This window comes from Falco rusticolus, chromosome W (genome assembly GCF_015220075.1).
Source record: "Falco rusticolus isolate bFalRus1 chromosome W, bFalRus1.pri, whole genome shotgun sequence".
NCBI classification, from domain to species: Eukaryota; Metazoa; Chordata; class Aves; order Falconiformes; family Falconidae; genus Falco; species Falco rusticolus.
This window is the reverse complement of record NC_051209.1, coordinates 8,590,285-8,612,133: the sequence shown is the minus strand read 5'-3', so window position 1 is coordinate 8,612,133 and position 21,849 is coordinate 8,590,285. Positions and strand designations below refer to the sequence as shown.

The following is a 21,849-nucleotide window of genomic DNA, read 5'->3' as shown; positions in this document are numbered from 1 at the left end:
AAGCAGAAACCCATTTCTTGTAGGTGACATCTGAAGCACTTTTTTTTTTTTTTTTTTTTTGGGGGGGGGGGGGGTTAGTGGGTTTGTAATCAATTCCGTATTTTTCCTTGAGAAGCTTAAGCTGTTCCTCTTGTTTCAGGAGTGTTTCCAACTCTGATTCGTCGAATAGGTCCGTATTTCCCAAAAATATCATACATTTCCTCCGCTGTGATTTTATACGGCAGGTTCCGAATATAAAGGATCCGATTGACCTCTGGGGGCAGCCGGATGTCAGCTCGCTTGGCCGCTTGCATCGCCATGGCGCCGATCGGAGGGGGGGGGGATGGTGCCGCCTTGGAGAGAAACCGCGGCCGGGAAGGGGCCTGCCGGGCTGCGCGCCGCCGCTCGCCGCTGCCGCGGGGGTCCCTAATGCTATCCCATACGCTAATAACCCGGGTAATTCCTTTTTACAATCTATGTCCCGAACGCTCCGCTTTTCTAAAAAGCATATGAGCGAATCGTACGTCGCTTGTCTCTCCATACCGTCGTCAGCGCTGTTGCAGCCTTTGCGAGACTTCGGCGACGCGTGGCCGGCGGGACCCTCTGTAGGTGCTCCCGGGCGCGGGGACTGTGCCCTTCCGCCTCCTGCGCTGCTTTCAGGACCGGTACCCGAATCTCCGTCGAACCGTGGCTCGCAGGTTCAGCCCTCTCTAGGGTCCCTGTTCGGGCGCCATTTGTCGCGATGGAGGGAAGACACAGTCACTCAATATGAGTGATCAGCAGACTTCATTTATTGTCCCTTACAGTCACCTTTTATGCCTTCTTATAATTAGCTCATACATATTACAAAAGTTAAGCTCATTATTGGTTAGTTACCTAAATATCAAGTCTGCCCCTAGTTTCTGTTCTGTAGTTATCTGTTCCCACCTGCAACATTCTTTTCCCACCGCAGTCTTCCTGTTATTTTGTAACTTTTGCTTTACTTCAGATAAGCTGAGAGCGATGTGCATTTTTGTCTAGCCAGCTGGACTATGTCTATGTGAACTTTTTCAGCTAGCCAGTTATCCACACTGTCCTGGTTAGCCAGGACTGTTGATAAATGATGGACAAGTGGCTCGTCGAGCTACTCCGCCAGCTCCCTCAGTACCCTTGGGTGTATCCCGTTCAGCACCATAGATTTGTGCACATCCAAGTGGAGCAGCAGGTCACTAACTGTTTCCTCCTGGACTGTGGGGACTCCATTCTGCTCCTCATCCCTGTCTTCCAGCTCAGGGGGCTAAGTACCCAGAGGGTAACTGGTCTGACTATTAAAGAATGAAGCAAAGAAGTCATTAAGTACCTCAGCCTTTGTGGCAATGTTCCTCCCTGCATCCAATAAAGGATGCAGATTATCTTTGGCCCTCCTTCTGTTTCTAATGTATTTGTAAAAACTTTTTTGTTATCTTTTACGGCAGTGGCCAGCCTGAGTTCTGGCTGGACTTTTGACTTTCTAATTTTTTCCCTGCATGACCTCCTGACATCCTTATAGCCTTCCAGAATTGCCTGCCCCTTCTTCCAAAGGTGCTAAACTCTCCTTTTTTCCTGAAGTTCCAGCCAAAGCTCTCTTCTCAGCCAGGCTGGTCTACCCTGCTGGCTCGTGTTTTCACACATGGGGATGGCCTGTTCCTGTGCCTTTAAGAATTCCTTCTTGAGGAATGTCCAGCCTTCCTGGACCCCTTGGCCCCTTAGGACTGCCTCCCAAGTGACCCTATCAACCAGGCTCCTAAACAGGACAAAGTCTTCCCTCTGGAAGTCCAAGGTAGTGGTTTCACTGACCCCCCTCCTTATTTCTCCATGAATTAAAAACTCTATCATCTCGTGATTGTTATGCCCAAGACAGACTCCGACCACCCCATCACCCACCAATCCTTCCCTGTTTATAAACAGCAGGTCCAGCGGGGCATCTGCCCTGATTGACTCACTGACCGGCTGTGTCAGGAAGGTCTCTTCCACACACTCCAGGAACCTTTTAGACTGTTTCCCCTCTGCTGTGTTGTATTTCCAGTGGGCATCTGGTAGGTTGAATTTGCCTATGAGAACAAGGGCTAGCAATTGTGAGACTTCTCCCAGTTGCTTATAGAATGCTTCATCTGCCTCTTCATCCTGGTCGGCTGGTTTATAACAGACTCCCACCAGGATGTCCATCTTGTTGGCCCTCGCCCTGATTCTTACCCATAAACACTCAACCCTATTGTCACTATGTCATATCACACTGACTGGCAGTCATGAAAGGGGCTTTTCCCCTCCCTTTGTATCCCTGGTAATCCCGTGGCTGTATTATGGACAGGAAAGTGTGCTCATATATGAAACAATGGTACAATGTATTTCAGATATTTGATTATGCAAGATTTGTAGAATTGAATTGAGTTTGAAAAAATTGAGTTTCTGTGTGAGAGAGAGGATGTTTCCACTTTATGGATGTTGATCCTTCTTACTGTATTTTTGCAACTTGTTTTCCAGAACATCAAGTGAATAGTACATTTAAAAATAATGATAGTTAATTATTATTTTTTCATTATTTGGAAACTGGTTCAATGTAGACTAAGTAAACTTGTCCCATACTAAATAATTATCCTCACTTCCTGATGTTATATTGTAAATCCTAAGGTGAGTCCCAGATTCAGTATTTTAATTACAAGAAAAGAAACAGTACTTCACTAATGGGGGTGAAACATTCATCCCTGTAAAATAGCTCTCCTGTTCTGAGAAATAACTTCAGCAGTCACACACAAATACAGAAGAATACCTTAATTATACTTTTGTTTGGAATCTCATTATTTTATCAGCCAAGCATTTCCTTTCTGAATAGGCTACTAAAATACAGGTTTGATAGTTTGACAAGTTGCAAATGAGGCTGCCTTTTGTTATATAAATAAAAAATAAGGCATCATATCTTCCTTCTCTTGTTTTGTAGGAATATCCAGACAACATTAAAGTCTGAAGTCTTGACAGAATTCTGAGTCATGATAACAATTTCAGGAACAAGCTCCTGGAGATCAGCTTTACTGTAGAAAATTATAAACACAGTTAATGGTGCCTGTTGAACACAATGGATCCAAATTTTCTGTGGGTCATAATCCTTAATCAGTTGAAGAAAGTCAATCATTTCATCATAGAAGTTTATCAAATTGGTCAAGCATGACTTCCCCTTGGTGATTCCATGCTGACTACTCCTGATGACTTTCTTGTCCTTCATGTGCCTGGAAATGGTTTCCAAGATTAGCTGCTCCATCACCTTCCCAGGGATCAAGGTGAGGCTGTCCAGACTAGTTCCCCAGGTCCTCCTTCTTGCCTTTCATGAAGATAGGAGTGACATTTGCTTTCCTCCAGTCCTTGATCACTTCTCCCAGTCACCATAATGGATAAAAGTTTATCAAGAATGTCCTTGCAATGATATCAGCCATCTCCCTCAGAACTCATGAGTGCATCCAATCAGGGCCCATGGGCTTGTGTATGTCCAGGTTGCTCAAGTATTCTTATTCTCTAACCTGATCCTGTTCCACAAAGGGTACATCTTCCTTACTCTAGCCTTTCCCCCAGTCTCTGGAACCTGGGTTTCCCAAAGGCCAGTCTTGCTAGTAAAGACTAAGGCAAAGGCGGCATTCTGTACCTCAGCCTTGTTCATGTCCTGTAAAACCAGGTGCCCCATCATCTTCAGCAGTAGAACTACATTTTTCCTAGTCTTCCTTTTATCACCTATGCACTTATATAAGCCCTTCTTATTCTCTTATTGTCCCTTACCAGATTCAGCTCCAGGTAGACTGGCTTTACTGACTACCTGTCTGCATGCTTGGAGAACAGCTCTGTATTCCTCCCAGGTTACCTGTCCCTGCTTACACCTTCTGTGTACTTCATTTCTGTGTTTGAGTTTGACCAGGAGCTCCTTATTCATCCACATATACCTGGATTTTTTGCATGACTTCCTGCTTGTTGGGATGGACTGCTCTTGAGTTTGGATTAGGTGATCCTTAAATATCAATGAGCTTTCTTGCCCCCCCTTTCCCTCCAGGACCCTATCCCATGGGAGTCTTCCAAGCAGATCCTTGTTTGAGTATGAGGTCCAGCAGAGCACCTCCTCTCATTGGCTTCTCTATCACTTGGGTCAGGAAGTGGTCATCGATGCTCTCCAGGAAACTCCTGGATTGTTTCTGCCTTGCTATGTTGTTCCTCCATGAGATATCAGGGTTGTTGGAGACCCCCATGAGGACCAGGGCCTGTGAATGTAAGTCTGCTTCTAGCTGGATGTGGAGGGCTGTCACGTGAAAAGGGAGGTGGAGTGGGGGGGGAATCCTCTCAACCCCAAGTATTTGATCTGTCTATCAGCACCCCAGGAAAGCCGAGACCTTTGTGCCAGACCAGTCTGTCAGCATCCCCTTACAGGGACCCTTCACTGAACATTCCCACTGGATCAGAGGGCAATTTGACTGACTTGTTCAGGGAAACATGCCAACAGCATCAGGGGGACCCCTCAGTGGGTCTTCCCACTTTATTTGAATGTGTTACCCGCTGCCGGCAACTGCTAGTGCCCACAAAGAACTCACACTAACAGTTTACGGAATAACACTCTTTATTATAAAATTGTGACAAGTTAAGATTCGTGATTGCTGGTGATAGGGACTGCCTGCAAAAACAAGCTTGAAATGATACACAACCAAACAATATACAACCAAAACCTTAATTACTAATGACAGCTAGAATGAGTTAGTTATTTAGCATGCATAAGTCAAAGTTCTTACCCAATAGGTGTCCCTATGGATGAGAAGACAGGCTCAGCCCGTTGACTGATCCCAGAAGTTATGATGGAATCTTCCCCTCACTTCTCCCCTCATCTGTCCACTCTTTATACTTCATAGTACATTGCATATTAATTCATCATGCACAGGATTGGTTACAAGTTTCTCGCTTCTAATGCAAATTAGTACGCATCCTCAGATAGCACTACTGATGTTCTCTACTAACTACGCATGCTCCTCAAGTGGGGTTTTGCCCTCTTTCGAGAGGGCTATTTGAGTTGGAGGTCGTGATCTCCCACTACTATTATTTTTGTCCTGTTTTCAACTAATTTTCTGTTGATATCAGTGGATTGCAACACCTTATCATCCTGCTTCCTCTCATGGCCAGAACTTTCCTCACTTGAAGGCTTCTTTCTGCGTAACTTAGATAACGGTGTTCTTTTCACTATCTGTTCTGTGTTTCTCATGCTCCCCAAGGCTGACTACCTTGATTAGAATTCCCTTCATAACAACTTTAGAGAGTGAGTCAGCTTGACCTAGAGTTGTGAACACTGAATCAGAGTTGGGTAATCTGGGAGTTTAGACAACAATTCTCCCCCTTTGGACTTATTTCAGTCCAGGACCAGTCCATTTTCTTTCCATTTAGGTGGAGCTTGAGTGACTCTAGTCATACATATTGTTGTTACTAACTGGTATTGTGTGCCCAGTGAGGTGTAGTAGTACCTTGGAGGCAGATATCTTTGGGAGGGAGGTGTGTGTTAGTATTGCAATGAGATTATTTCATCTGAGGAAAGTAATTTCGCCACAATGGTTGGCTCAGCCATGGACATCTCATGGATTCTTCATGTGACAACTGGTGTGCAACTTATCAGCTGTGTGGTGCCATCGAGTTCCCATTCCTGCAGGGAGCATGACAGAGCCTGGCCATGGTGTCTCCACTCCGCTCCATCCTCCATCACTCCTACACTTCTATCAGCATGTGCTGAGCTCGCAGGATGTGTTGCTTAGGGAACTGTGGTGATGTAGATTCTGTGCATGCCAACCATCCTGAAGGTGATATCTGTATTTTACCCTAAAAAAGCTTTCTGTAATACAATGCTTCTGTTAGGACCCAATTTTTCTCTAATTCCCCCCTCCCCAAGGTGATTTTCCCACAATGGCCTCATCTTGGTCAGGCAGCCTGTAACAGACACCCACTATAATGTCACCTTTATCTGTCCTCTCTTTAATCCTAACCCATAAACTCTCAATTGTCTCCTCATCCATTCCCATGCACTCCAACTGCTCTCTCACATAAAGGTCAACTCCCCTTCGTCATCTTCCCAGCCTGTCCTTCCTAGAGAGCTGTATTCCTCCAACGCAATGCTACAGTCATGGGATCCATCCCACCACATTTTCTTGATCTTAGCAAGATTGTAGTCATGCAACTGCACACAGATCTCTAACTCATCATGTTTATTCCCCATACTGTGTGCATTACTGTACAGGCACTTTAAAGAGGCACTCAAGTATGTTGAGTTCCTGGAAAGGGTTTGGGGGTTTTCTCCATAATGGTGCCTTGTAGGTACTTCCCTGATCACATGCAAATGCAAGTTGCCCTGCTTAAGCTCTGTTGTTGATTTTGCATCCCCTTTCAGTCACATCACTCCAGGCCCTTTACCCATCAACCCTGTCTGTCAGTCCCCCACAGAACTGATGGTAACTCTCTCTCTCCCCTGCTATTTCTAGTTTAAATCCCTTCTTACCAGGTCAGCTGTCCTACTGGCAAAGATACCTTTGCTCTCCTTATTGAGGTAGATCCCATCTATTCCAAGCAGACACTGGATCTGTAAACAGGGTCCCATGGTCATAGAAACCAAAGCACTGTGACTGAAAACAACTCCACAGCTAATTATTGACTTGCCATGTTAGTGCCCTCTTCCTCATACCCTTCCTTTTACAGGCAGGATTGAGGAGAATACTACCTGAGTGGGCCCTAGTCATCTGAAGCTTCTTTAATGCAGTGAATTACCAACTGTTAATCAAAGAGGGTCCCCCGTGGAGAGTCGGCCAAGTCACGACAATCACACCAATATGGCTACATGCCGTGCTCCCTTTATTAAACAAAAAGGTCATATTTATAACTTAACCCAACTGCTCACGCAGCTCTACACACAGGTGATTGGATAAAAGTCTCTGGCCACGTGGGCGTCCATGTCGCTGATTGGTGAGCATGCTGCAGGCGCCTGATCAGAGTGTGCTGATGAGAGTGTGTTGATTTCACAGTTCCCAGGACTTGCTCTGCACCTGGCTTCTTGTTTGTGCATAGCTTGTTTTCTTTCTCCCACTGCTTGTTCCCAGGACAATTTAAAGTTGCTCTGCAGCTTCAACTAACAGGCCTGGGTTGTCCAACCCAGACAATGGTAACATATGTCCTCGGTCCTTTAAAAATTCCTCTACAGTTAATGAATCAGTGTTTCATTCTATATATGACCCCAAACAAAAGCAAAAACCCCAGAGAAAAACTATAAAACCTAAGTAAAATAATGTTCCATGCAATATGACTAAAGATTGATCCTTGACTTCATTGAATAGGAACTATCTGAACATTAAATTTGACTTTTCAGACCAAGGATCTATACCAAGAAGAATTTGGCCAGTGACTAAAGAATATATATTCACTACTGATTATAAAGAATAATACTATGAATTGTTTAAGAAATATTTTTACACTGTAGTGGCTTTCTATTTCTCTAAAACACATGCACAGGATGTGTCTAGTAGAATCCAGTCCAAAAAATATAGTGATAACCATTCTTGTGGTATATAGATTAACTGAAAAATGTGAACTGGGAACAGTCTAGAAGTACCAGAATGTTTTCTCTTCTGCAGAGTAGGATGAAAATTAAAGCAATTGGTAAAGAAATATAAATATAAAAAAGAGTAGAACTGACAATTGCAAACCAAACCCTTGACATTGCAGTAATGGTAATGCATTCTGTTCCAGTTCATGCTGAAGTAAAAGGAGTTGGTCTGGTAGATCAAAATGTCTTCCATTGTGTACTGGTTTTCGCTGGAATACAGTTCATTTTCTTTGTAGTAGCTCATATAGTGCTATATTTTCAATTTGAGATGAAAACAGTGTTAATAATACTCCCATATTTTAGCTATTGTTGAGCAGTGCTTACGCAGCATCAGAGATTTTTCTGTTTCTCACACTGCCCTGACAGCAAGTAGGCTGGAGATGCACAAGAAGCTGTGAGGGAATGAAGCCAGGACAGCTGACTCCAACTGACCAAAGGGATATTCCATAGCATATGATGTCTTGCTCAGCAATAAAAGCTGGGAGGAAAGAAGGAGGAAGGGGGGATGTTCAGTTATGGTGTTTGTCTTCCCAGGTAACCATTACACATGATGGAGCCCTGCTTTCCTGGAAATGGCTAAGCACCTGCCTGCCCATGGGAAGTTGTTGTGAATGAATTCCTTATTTTGCTTTGCTTGTGCACACAGCTTTTGCTTTACCTATTAAACTGTCTTTATCTCAACCCATGAGTTTTCTCACTTTTACCCTTCCAATTCTCTTCCTCATCCCACTGGGGAACATTTAGCAAGTGGTTGTGTGGTAATTATCTGCCTATTGGGGTTAACCCACAATGCATTGTAAGACTGCAGTAATGAAGGTGAGATGATAAAGTTATTCAGACTCCTAGCTATAAAGAGCAAAGGCTTTATTGTTTTCATATACACCTGGTGAATTTACAGAATTATTTCTTCTTAGAACAGATGTCATCTTAAAATACCACACTTATTTTCACTTTTTACTTCCAGCATATATACACACATACATACATACATACTTTTTCGTCAATAAAACATATGCAGTGAAAATTACAAATAATGAATTGTAGGTTCCCTTATGAATCTGGGAAATTATTTTTGTGTGAATGTCAAGGATTTGAACAGGGCTTGAAAAAGATGGTATTCTATTGAAATTTTTATTAATTGAGATGGACTAAATAATATTATGAGAAGGTAACTTATCTTGTTTTGCTCGTTAGAAATATGTTGTTTAGCAGGACTTGGTAAGTATTCATTTGTTATAAGCAAGCCCAACTGTATATCTGGGGAAAAGTTCTGAATATCTTGTCTGTACTAGTGTCTTTAGAGTAGTGGTTTGGGTTTTTTTTCTTTTTATGTTTGCTTACATGTTTTCAATCATCATCATCTTTTCTATTTCTGATAGGACTAAAATCACAAGAGCTCTCAAGTACCTATTGATTAATGTATTTTTCAGAGAGAATGTCAAAAATTGCTCTCTGTTTTATCAATATTGATTTATGACATCAAGCCTAAATAATTAGAAGTGGCCAAATGCTAGGCTTTTCTGTACTACATTAACAAAATTAGTAAAATTATTTTGAAAAATATTTAATCAGTTGCAATGCTAGTATACATTTCACATAACTGAGTCACTCCTTCCATTCCATTGTGCTTTAAGTAATCCAAAATATTTCAGTTCTATATTATCTGTTAAGTACTCTCCCTGGAGAGTAGGCATAATGTGTGGCTTGCAAATACATTATCATTTCACTTGCTTTTGGGGAAAAACACGGCAGCATTTGAGCTTACAAGTATACTAATAAAGCAATTGGGGCTAGGGTACATTCTCTGGCCCTGAGGGAAAGGTATAGATCATGCCCATACATTTAAAAATCTCTTCTCTCTCTTCTCTCAAATAAGGTGGCCTCATCCATACTGTGCATTGCAAATAATTCCTGAGCCATGCTCTCCTTTGAACCATACTGGGACATTGTCTGGGAAAGTGCTATTTATCTTAGGCCAAAATGGATAATAATAGAGATGAAATAAATGAAATGACAAAATAGAGATGAAATAAATGTGGATAAAAAAAAAAGAAGATGACATGCCCTTGCTTAAGACTGTGTTCTGGCCTTTTTTTATTCACTGACATAGATGTGCCCTGAGCCTCCTTTTCTTAGAAGTTTTTAGCTTAGTGGTAGGGCCCTAAAACAACTTGTCTGGCACAACCCATTTACTCTAGAGAACTTTTGGCTTATTAATGGATATTTGGGTCTTGTTGCATGTCTGTTCCACACCTGAATCCACATGATTATCCTTTGGTAGAGAGGAGTTATTCAAGCTCTAGTTTGTACCACCCTGGCTCCAAGTAAGTCTAATTATTTTCTAGGAGGAAGTTGGGGAAAGGGGAGGAGATGGGAACCCCATCTCATGAAAGGAGGCCAGATCTAAGCCCCATTTCTGATTCTTTCTGCAGTGGCAGCAGCACATGTAGCCAGAGCACTACCTTGACCAATGCCTGCAGCATTGTGGCTGAAGCACTGACAGGTTCCAGGGATTCTGGACCTTCAGGATCTTTTCCTCCCCAGTTGTTGCAGGCTGGGAGCTGTTTGGTCCCTAGAGCCCAAAGGTAGGCAGTCATTTTAGTTGCCTGACTGAAAGCATATCTATTTAGCTGTTTCTTGAAAAGACAGAGGGTTTTGTAATGACTGTGAAGGATGAAGATACTGTATCTTTTAAGCAATGCTTTCATCACTTCAAGGCTACAAGACCACTTTCTGTGGAAACAGAGAAATTCAGGAGGCACAGCTCTGCAATGCTCCAGGAATAACTGAACAATAGCTCCACACCTTTCCTGGTTCTGTCCCTACAAATTTATGTGATGGAAATACCTTTGGGAGTGAGTTTCTACAGTTGGAGCTTAGCTAATATATATGGAAATAGGGAAAGGTTATTTCTAATGCTCTTCACACAACTCAGAAAGTTATGTTCATGGTGCATCAGTGCGGAGAAATAGTATCTGAATAGGACATATAGCATACAGTGTGACAGAACATGTGGATGAGAAACCGAGCAGCTCCAGTTGCAGGAACAGAGTTCTCAAAGAAGAAAATAGTCTTATTCACTTACTTGTAATAGTGCCCTCTGGTAATTATGGCAATAAGAAACAACATGGTATCCATTATAGACTCATGTCTCCAATTGATTTCCTATTATTTAAATTTATAATGACATTGTATTATTTAGTAAAACTCTTTACTTTCTCCCATAAGGAAGTAACTGAGCCATCAGATGGGGCTTTTCGGTTGTAATTTAGATGTAATTAGCCTGTTAGATATAGTATGTGTTTAGTTTTGTCAAAAAGGTGCTGTATGAGGTAGCATTTATAAATATAAACAGTGGAAGCTTCCCTTTTTCCCAAAACATGCTTGCAATACCATTCTCCTTCTCCATTCCATTCTTTACCCTTTGAAGGTTTCTCCTTTGAATAAAGAACTATTTTGTGCCCATGTGTCTATGAAACTGAGAACACAATGAAGCAAACTAAGGCTATACTGGAATAAGCACACATTCTTTTTACTTTGGCTACAAGCAGCTGTGCTTCGGGAGTCTCAGACTCCAGGTCTCCTGCACTTCAGGAGATCCCCAGCCAGACAGGAGCCCATTACACAATGGGGCCACCCATCCACACCGAGATTTTAAGGAACCCACAGGAGACAAGGCACACGGTGTAGGGAGCTAACAGAAACACATCTGCTGGATAACATTTCCCCAGGGGACCTCTGCTTCTTGGAAGAGGTATCTCTCCTCTGCCAAGTGGCAAGATGGCACCAAGTGTGGCTCCCAGCACAGAGCTGAGCCAGCACAGCTCCAGGCAGCAGGTAGGGATGGTCCTGGGACAGGGTGCAAGACAGGGCTGGTCCCGGGACAGGGTCGTTGAGGGACAGGGCTGGTCCCACTCTGCAGACAGAGTCAATACTGAGCTGTGCAATATCTTTCCTTAAAAATATTATCCATCATCTTCTGTGTTTTGGAAGAATCACTGGGGCATTCACAGAATCACCGAATGGTCAGGGTTAGAAGGGACCTCTGGAGATCATCTAGTCCAACCCCCTGCTAAAGCAGGTTCACCTAGAGCAGGTTGCACAGAGTTGCGTCCAGGCAGGTTTTGAATGTCTCCAGGAGACTCCGCAACCTCTCTGGGCGGCCTGTTCCAGTGCTCTGTCACCCTCAAAGCAAAGAAGTTCTTCCTCATACTCAGAAGGAACTTCTTGCGTTTCAGTTTGTGCCTGTTGCCCCTTGTCCTGTCGCTGGGCACTACTGAAAAGAGCCTGGCCCCATGCTCTTGACACTCACCTGTGGCATATGATGCATGAACTCCGAGAGTGGATCGAAGACACAAAGACACTTGAAGACATCTTGAAGACGCTTTATTAAAATCAAGCAAGCCCTTTATACCTTTACAGTGGGCTGACGTATCAGCCTGTAACTATGCTCAGTAATTTTCCACTCCTAGCTCTTTTTTCTATTGCAGACACAGCAACTTAGCAACTCCCTTTATCTACAAGGCCACAAGCTCTGCAGACTACTCCATATCTTAAAGTTTCTCTTCTTGCTCCCATGGCTTCCTTCCAACAAGCATAACTGTGTCTCTCTCTCAAGGTCAGTTTTTGCTCACTGATGCTGTCAAGCTAGCTTGAGAAACACCCACACTCGCCCTCAGGATATTTGTATAAATTGATAAGATCTCCTCTCAGTCTTCTCCAAGCTAAACAGGCCAAGCTCCCTCAGGCTTTCCTCATAAGGGAGATGCTCCAGTCCCCTAATCATCTTTGTAGCCCTCTGCTGGACCCTCTCCAGGAGTTTCCTGTCTCTCTTGAACTGGGGAACCCAGCACTGGACACAGCACTGCAGGTGCGGCCTCACCAGGGCAGAGCAGAGGGGGAGATCACCTCCCTTGACCTGCTGGCCACGCTCCTCTAATACACCCCAGGATCCCATTGGCCTTCTTGGCCACAAGGGCACACTGCTGGCTCATGGGCAACTTGCTGTCCACCAGCACTCCCAGGTCCTTCTCCACAGAGCTGCCTTCCAGCAGGTCAACCCCCAGCCTGTACTGGTGTGTGGGGTTGTTCCTCCCTAGGTGCAGGACCTTACACTTGCCTCTGTTGAACTTCATTAGGTTCCTCTCTGCCCAGCTCTCTAGCCTGTCCAGGTCTCGCTGAATGGCAACACAGCCTTCCAGTGAATCAGCCACTCCGCCCAGTTTTGTATCATCAGCAAACTTGCTGAGGGTACACTCTGTCCCTTCATCCAGGTCACTGATGAATAATTTGAGCAGGACTGGACCCAGTACTGACCCCTGGGGAACACCACTAGCCACAGGCATCCAGCTAGGCTCTGCGCTGCTGATCACAACCCTCTGAGCTCTGCCATTCAGCCAGTTCTTAGTCCACCTCACTGTCCACTCATCTAGTCCCCACTTCCTGAGTTTATGTATGAGGATGTTATGGGAGGCAGTGTCAAAAGCCTTGCTGAGGTCAAGGTAGACAACATCCACTGCTCTCCCCTCGTCTACCCAGCCAGTCATTCCATCAGAGAAGGCTATCAGGTTGGTCAGGCATGACTTCCCCTTGGTGAATCCATGATGACCGTTGCTGATGACCTTCTTTTCTTCCACATGCTTCTAGATGACCTCCAGGATGAGCTGTTCCATCACCTTTCCAGGGATGGAGATGAGGCTGACCTGACCGGCCTGTAGTTTCCTGGGTCCTCCTCCATGCCCTTTTTGAAGCCTGGAGTGACACTGGTTTTCCTCTAGTCCTCAGGCACCTCTCCTGTCCTCCATGACCTTTCAAAGATGGTGGAGAGTGGCTTGGCAATAACATCTGCCAGCTCCCTCAGCACTCGAGGGTGCGTCCCATCAGGGCCCATAGTCAAGTTTGCTTATGTGATCTCCAACGAGATCCTCCCTAACCAGGGGAGTCTTCCTTTCTCCAGACTTCCTCTCTTGCCTCCAGGGTCTGAGAAACCAGAGGGCCAGCCTTCACAGTAAAGACTGACGCAAACAAGGCATCAGTAACTCTACCTTCTCTGCGTCCTTTGTCACCAAGGCACCCACCTCATTCAGCAGGCCCACATTTTCCCTAGTCACATCCTTTTCCTGCTGATATACTTGAATACGCCCTTCTTGTTGTTCTTGACCTCCCTCACTAGATTTAATTCCAAACAGACCTTAGCCTTCCTCGTCTCCTCCCTGCATGTTCTGACATCCTTATATTCCTCCCAAGTGTCCTGTCCCTTTTTCCACATCTCATAAACTTCCTTCTGTTTGAGTTTTGCCATAAGCTCCTTTCTCATATATGCAGGCCTCCTGCCCCCTTTGCTTGATTTCTTACTCATAGAGATGCTCTGATATTGAGCTTGGAGGAAGTGATGCCTGAATATTAACCAATTCTCTTGGACCCCCCTACCTTCCAGAGCACTAATTCAGTGTGTTTGGAGTGATTCCAAGTTACTGCAGAACTTGGGATGAGATGAGAGTCCCTGGAGTCTTTGAAGAGGTGGAGGACCTGAATGTATATACCCCAGGCTGCCTGCAAAACATGTGCCAGACTTTGGGATGGCTTTTTAGCAGTGTAAATCCTGACCATGAGGTTCATAAGGAGATATCCTCTGCCTCATCCTTCTCTTCTTTCAAAGCCCATGTGATGTGGAGAAGGACTCATTTGGATAAGGTTCAGTGAAAGGCAACTGTAGGTTTGTTTCTTCCCTGTGACAGTAGGATTTGTGGTAAGAGTTAACTAATGGGGGGGGGAGGGGGAGGGGGGGAAGGAATGGATGGATATTTTTGTTGTTGTTGTTCTGAACCTATGTCTTTATTATTCTACCAGGAGAGAATTTGCAGGGTGAAACACCTGAACCAAGATTGTATTAAAATATGGCATTGAGCTCTGGGCCTGGGGGCTTAAAGTATGTACAGGAGGGAAGAAGAAAAGACCCACAGAAATGCTGTAGTTGTGTTCATGGAGCAAATCAGTGACTGGGATAGCTTGGATTTGACTTTTGGTCACTTGTTTTCAATCCATTTTCCTAGTCATCGTTCATACTACTTCTCAATAACATTTATCCAACACAGATCAGCTTTTTAAGGAAAATCATTAATTTCCAGCTGGAAGTGCTTGAATAGTAATGACTATAAAAGGAAATAGTTGAGATTAATGAAGTATTGAGTACTGCTTGCAGTTCTGGGCCCCACAATTTAAAAAGGATGTTAAGGTACTTGAATGCATCCAGAGGAGGGAAACAAAGCTAACGAAAGGGCTGCAAGGAATGTTCTATGAGGAGCGGCTAAGGACTCTGGGTTTGTCTAGTTTGGAGAAACAGAGATGACAAAGGGGTGACCTCATTGCTCTCTACAGCTTCCTGAGGAGGGGAGATAGAGAGGGAGGTGCTGATCTCTTCCTGGTATACAGTGACAGGATACATGGGAATGGTTCAGAGCTGTGTCAGGGGAGGTTCAGACTTGACATTAGGAAACATTTCTTTACCAAGAGGCTGGTCAAACACTGAAACAGACTTCCTAGAGAGGTGGTCAGTGCCCCATGTATGTCAATGTTTGAGGCATTTGTGCAACGCCCTTAATAATATGTTTTAACTTTTGGTTAGCCCTGAAGTGGTCAGGCAGTTGGACTAGATGATCACTTTCAGCAATATCCAGTATGATCTTCTCCATAATTTTTCCAAGTACTAAGATGAGACTAACAGTTCTGTAACTTCCTGGGTTTTCCCTCATGCCCTTCTTGTAATTTGGAATACCGTTGATTAGCTTCCAGTCAGCAGGGACCTCCCCAGACTCCTAAGACTTTTGGTAGATGATCAAGAGGGGTCCTGCTGTAACATCTGCTGGCTCCTTCGGTACTCTGGGATGAATCCCATCAGGCCCCACGGAGTTGTGAACATTCAGCTATATACAGCCAGTCCCTTACAATTCCAGTGTACACAAATGGAAAGTCATTGTTACCACAGTTGTGGTCCTCCAACTCAGAGCAATGGGCATCCCAAGGTCTGAGACTGAGGCAAAAAAAGCATTGAATGCCTCTGCTTTTTCTTCATCCCTATTAGTCAGGTGATCATCTTCAACAGGTATTGGCCCAATGTTTTATTCAAACCTCCTCTTGATATTAACATACTTTAAAAAATCCTTTCTTGTTGTCTGACACAACACTGTCCAGTTTCATCTCTAGTTGAGCTTTGGTCTTGTCTTCTCCCTGCACAGACAAACCACAGCTCTGTAATCTTCCTGTGAAGCCTGACCTTGCTTCCAGAGATCATACAATTTCTTTTTCCTCTTGAGCATCATAAGGAGTTTCCTGTTCAGCCAAGCTGGTCTTCTGCCCAGCTTGCTTGACTTATGACAAAGTGGACTTGCCTCTGCCTGTGCTTTTAAAAGGTGGTTCTTAAAAACTGACCAGCACTCAATGTGCGGCGAATGAAGAGACGGGACGCAGCTTGATGCAAGCAAATGTCCATTTATTAGTGATTTTCTTACAATTATATATGTTTCTACCTTCTACATATTACACACTGATTGGTTAAATCTTAAGCGTAAAAAACACTGATTGGCTGATATTTAAGGCACACCGTTAGAACAATAGGAACTTTCTAGTTTATCTTGACCTAGCAATAATTTCTATTCCAAGGTTAGGGAGTTTCTTTCTATGCGGCTTTCTTGATTACATATTGGCGCCATCTGTTTCCTTATCTGGCTACTTGTTTCTCTGTCCGTCTGGTTGCCTCCTCAACTGTAACGGCTCAGGGGTCTGCGGTTAGCTTGTTCCTTTGCTCCCAGGGCTTGTGCCCTACAAGTTCTAACAAGTCTCTATTCATCAGGCTATCAGTACTTGGACTCTTGTCCTTGAGGCCTTGTCCTACATCTCCCCCTTCCTGTTGCACAAAAAGAACCCCTGAAATCGAGCAAAAACAAGGCACAAGTAATAGAACAAATAAAAAACCAACTAAGACATATTATCAATGTCAAAATAACCCACTGTCTTTGTTCCATTCAATTTTACAATTTCCCCATTTTGTTTTTGAACGGCTAGTACCAGGTTTGCCATGTTCTGCAGGGCCCTTGCAAACATGACAGCAACCAGGGTAATAGCAAGCACACAATATTGCCAATTGAGTGAATGGGTGCCAAAAAAGGCTGAAATTTTCTCAGATTTTGATAACATGTTGCTGCAATGGGGCGCCTAAAATCCACGCAGCTCATACCATCAAAATCCTCACAGCCATGTCCCTGAACCAACAACAAAAGCAGTGACAATTTTGACTCACATTCTTAACTGCCTAACAAACAAGGTGATTTAACTCTTTAATGCTTTCCCTGCTGTTACTCTGGATAAGAGAAGAACCACTGCGACATGTTCCCATCATAGCCTCCTACTACATTAGTACCTACAGAAAGACAATTATTGACATTCAAAGTGTAAGGAATATCAGCTTCTTTTGGATTAACAGTACACATAGGTGGAAGGGCACACCAAACAAGAACTGGTTCAGTCAAAAAGTTCGAAACATAGCATGCCTTCTCTGAACATACCTCGGGGTCATTCCCTTCATTCCTTCTCTTTTTTATGCAAAGAGAAACACTTTTACCATAACAGAGAAGCCCCTATTTACATCTCTGAGCCCGGACACAAACCGCAGCTGTATGCTCCACCAAGCTCAGGGCAGAAATCATTCATGTAGTTACATAGCTATATATCACTACAAGCATGCAGACACCTATTAGACACTAGATAACCATGTTTATCTTTCCTAGTCTCCTTCACAATACCCAGCTGTTCTCTCATCTCTTGTTAGGTCAAATAATTCTCCAGTTTCCTCTCCTATCTCTCTTCAGACATTCTCTATCCTCCCCTTTTTTGCTTGTTAATTGCAACGAGGCAAAGGTTGTGTGTAGCTGGGATGACCATGACCTGATTTAAGTTACAATCAACTAAACACTGAATACAGAAAAAAAAAAGCATGGGAGACATAAGGCAAACATCAATAAGGTGGTTAAAGATAATTATAATAAATCCTGTAATACTTTTGAGTCATGGCTCAAAGTTTCCCAGCCGTGAGAAGAGACCAAAGGCATCCCGCCCCTGGCTCTGCTGCAGATCTTTGTTTTAAGGCTTTTAAGTTTTTTATACTTTTGTAAATTAATTCACAGTGGTCACTCAGATTCACGTAACACATCCTATCAAAGTCTTCACACTTGAGTCCCTGTGCTAATAATAAAAATCAATATTAACTCGGCTCTGTAGCAACATATGATGCTCTGAATCAACATCTGTTAATAAGCCAGAAAAAAAATATAGTATTTGCAGTATTGCTTTGTTTAGCAAGCTAGCAGCCTAATTTACTAAGCAAGTTAAAAGCGTGTACTATTCTTACAGAAGAGATTAGAGAAGCAAAAATGTGTTATGCTGCATTCCAGAACTCAGCCTGAGAATTACAGTCTGCTGTGAGTTCTGCGTTACAATCTTTTGACACATGTTGGGGTTGCGATTGTGAAAGTTGCCCGTTTACAGCTTTCATTGACATTATCACAGCTAGTTGTTTTAAAAGCAACCCTTGAGCTTCCTGATGTTCGACTTGTTGCAAAATATTCTGAAGCCAATCAATCAAGTTAGTATTAAAGTTAGTGACTCTCTAGGACCCTGCAAGACTGTGGCAAGACTCTCGCATCCTGACTGCCTTAATAGCCATCTCATTCATTTGCAAACAGTTGTCCCTGGGATACCTTGCCTGAGTCACAGAATCGGCACAGTTAATTGCTCCAGCTAACTGCTCATAGTTAACAGCAATTCCCCGATGAAGGTTTTCAGTCAAGGCCACTACACATAGCTCACAAAAATCAAATAACCACATCATATACTGTATCAGTTAGTACCATACAAAGCAATAACTTCCAATCATGCAGTGTGAGCGTATAAGGCTCTGCCATCACTTCAAGAAGGGACATAGCAAATGTATTATGAATCCTCCCTTCCCGCACTGCTTTGCTTAACTCTTTAACAGCCTCGTATTGCACAGGCTGCCACTCTGCAGGTTGATTTGTCTGACAAAATATTGAACATGCCCTAGCGACTCCCAAAACCCATCACTTAAGTGTTTCCCACTTGCATTCCTGCCACCAATCCCTCAGACTCCCTTTCACCCTCCCCAAAAATACAATCAATGCATCAGGAGAGATGAGAGGGTGGGGAAAAGGTCTAGCTCCTTTTCCAGATCTATAGGACCTGGATCAAAAGGTTTATCAGTGTCAATAAAATCATTGTCCGAGTTGTCCTGTTCCCGTGCTTGCTCCTGTGTTGTGAGGGTAGCTGCAGTCAGTGACAGAAGCTTTGGGGGCAGAGGAGGTGTGGACAGAATCGCCATCGCTGACAGTGTCTTGAGAAGAGTCGCGCTGTCGGTGGAATTTACAGCTTCCTCTGGTTTAGCACCGTTAGTAGAATTAGTCCACACTTGGCAAAGAGTAGTCAGAATTTGCCACCAAGGTGCTAAATGCATTCCCGACGCAGAGTCCCCTCTGCGGCAGCATCATACAATTGTCTGCTGACCGCTTTAATTTCTTTCAAAGTCTCTAAAGTTTCTTGACTGCTCGCCTGTCTCAATGAGCACAGGTGTTATCCTCGGGGTTTAGGTTGTCCGCCTGGTCCAGACAGCAAGACGATCGTTCAGCCAAGCCGTTTCCTCCGGAACGCAGCCCTCTTCCACGAGCTGTCTTTTTTATCGACCTGTTCCGTCCTTATTCTTCCAAGGCTTTGGAACACCACCATAGGGGTCACCATTTGAGGAGACTGAGGCACGGACTCCCTGATCTGACTAGAAGACCCTTTATGAGTCCATATACGTCTCTTTCTGGGGACGAAGCCTGATTCCCCGTTACAGATTTCCCACAGCTCACCTCTCAGCTCCGGAGGGATTTATGGCCAGCCGGCTCCTGCTTCCTTTCAGCAGATCATTCAAAGTTCTGTGGGACTCGCTGCATGTCGCTCAGTTAGGCGATTCGAAAGCCCTTCACGTTAGATCCTTAAACGGATCACGTCGGGGTCACCAATTTGCGGCGAATGAAGAGACGGGACGCAGCTTGATGCAAGCAAGTGTCCATTTATTAGTGATTTTCTTACAATTATATACGTTTCTACCTTCTACATATTACACACTGATTGGTTAAATCTTAAGCGTAAAAAACACTGATTGGTTGATATTTAAGGCACACCGTTAGAACAATAGGAACTTACTAGATTATCTTGACCTAGCAATAATTTCTATTCCAAGGTTAGGGAGTTTCTTTCTACGCGGCTTTCTTGATTACATATTGGTGCCATCTGTTCCCTTATCTGGCTACTTGTTTCTCTGTCCGTCTGGTTGCCTCCTCAACTGTGATGGCTCAGGGGTCTGCGGTCAGATTGTTCCTGTGCTCCCAGGGCTTGTGCCCTACAAGTTCTAACAAGTCTCTATTCATCAGGCTACCAGTACTTGGACTCTTGTCCTTGAGGCCTTGACCTACATCAATGGACCTCTAAGCCCTCAAAGCAGATTCCCAGGTAACACTGCTAAGTAGCTCCCAGAGTAGCTTAAAGATCTCTTGAAATCCAGGATAACAACTCTGCTGACCTTTTTTCTCATTATACCAAAAATTTTAAACTCAGCCATTTCATGATCACTGTGGCCAAGACAGACACCTACTATGATGTCTCCTATGAGTCCTCTATTCACAAACAAAAAGTCTAGGAGGGCATCTTCCCTAGTTGGCTCACTGAGTACTTGTGAAAAGAATTAATCTCCTACAAACTTCAAGAATTTCCCAGATCTGCTTGTCACAGCAGTACGGTATTCCCAGTTGATGTCTGGGAAGTTGAAATCTCCCATAAGGACAAGGGCTACCAGATCAGAGATTTCTCCTAATTGCCTATAGAATAACTCATCAGTGTTAACATCGTGGCTGAGTGATCAGTAGTGGACACCCACTATGACATCAGCTTTGTTTTCCATCCCCCTAATCCTCACCCAGAGGCTCTCAACCACATCATCCCTAACTGTAAGGGCTGTACAGCCAAACCTCTCCCTGACATACAGTGCAACTCCTCCACCTTACCTGTCCTTTCTATGCCTCCTGAACAGCCTGTAGCCTCCATCCCAGCATTCCAGTCATGGGACTCATTCCACCAAGTCTTGCTAATACAATTGATATCATAGCTCTGGGAACTAACCAACACTTCCAGTTCTTCCTGCTTGTTCCTTATACCATGTATGTTGGTGTATAAGTGTTTCAGATACACTCCTGAGCCCTCCATGCTCCCTGGAGCACTGTAAATGTTCCATTAGCATTGCCACCCTCAGGTTGTTCCATGTCAACCCTTGGCTTACCTACTGCATTCCTGTTGGTATCCCCTTCCTCTATCGATTCTAGTTTAAAGCCCTCTCTTGATCAGCCCGGCCACCTTACACCCAAAGATGCATTTTCCCCATCAGGACAGGTGGATCCCATCAGGCACCATCATACCTTGTGCCTCAAAGGCTCTTCCATGCTTTAAAAACCCAAAGTTTTGGCAGAGGCGCCAATCCTGGAGCCAGATATTGATGTCTTGGGCATACCTGTTTCTTCTAAAGTCTCCCCCCATTACTGGGCGGATTGAGGAAAACACTGCCTGTGCTCCTGATTTTTTTAGCATTCTTCCCAAAGATCTGAAATCTTTTTTAATCGACCTCAGACTTTTTGTTGCAACATCATTAGTACCCACATAAAAGAGCAGGAATGGATAGTAGTCTGAAGGTTGTGTTAAGTTCTTCAGTCTTGTGGTGACATCCCTATTTGGGCCCCAAGGAGGCAGAAAACTTCCTTGAAAAGAGGGTCCGGCCTGCAAATGGGTGCTTCCATTCCACACAGGAGGGAGTCACCTATGACTATAACTTGCTGTTTCTTCTTGGCACTGGTCTTAATTCAGCTCTTGTTGTGAGGGGTTCATCTTTCTGATCTTGGCAAGACTGTTTGCATAGGTTCCTCCTCTATCTCATGTGCTTCATCTACCATACCCAGGGTCTTGTACCTATTCTGTAAGGGTATCTTAGAGGGTAAGGAGGGTTAAATCTTAGGTTCTTTAGTGTGATGTGGAATGTAGATAAGCTTTCAGCTCTTTATAAACATTTCAAACTTACTGAAGCAAGGTTAAAAACAAGAACGAAAAATAATTAATAATTGTGGCCACAAGCTGGAACCAATGTTGTCAGGTTCATACAT

At 43.9% G+C, this 21,849-nt stretch overlaps 1 protein-coding gene across 3 annotated transcripts in view; it reads left to right on the top strand.

The window, feature by feature from the left end:
• The window catches only part of LOC119140817 (BDNF/NT-3 growth factors receptor-like), a 246,231-nt gene that overhangs the window by 79,023 nt on the left and 145,359 nt on the right, over nt 1–21,849 (top strand). The window contains exon 12 of one of the 3 annotated variants that reach the window (XM_037372446.1): nt 8,129–8,184. The exons of the other annotated variants lie outside the window; for them this stretch is intronic. Coding sequence (XP_037228343.1) covers nt 8,129–8,145 — 17 coding nt within the window. The 3' untranslated portion in view covers nt 8,146–8,184. Of the gene's footprint in view, nt 1–8,128; nt 8,185–21,849 lie in introns of those variants that run through there. 3 annotated transcript variants of the gene reach the window in all.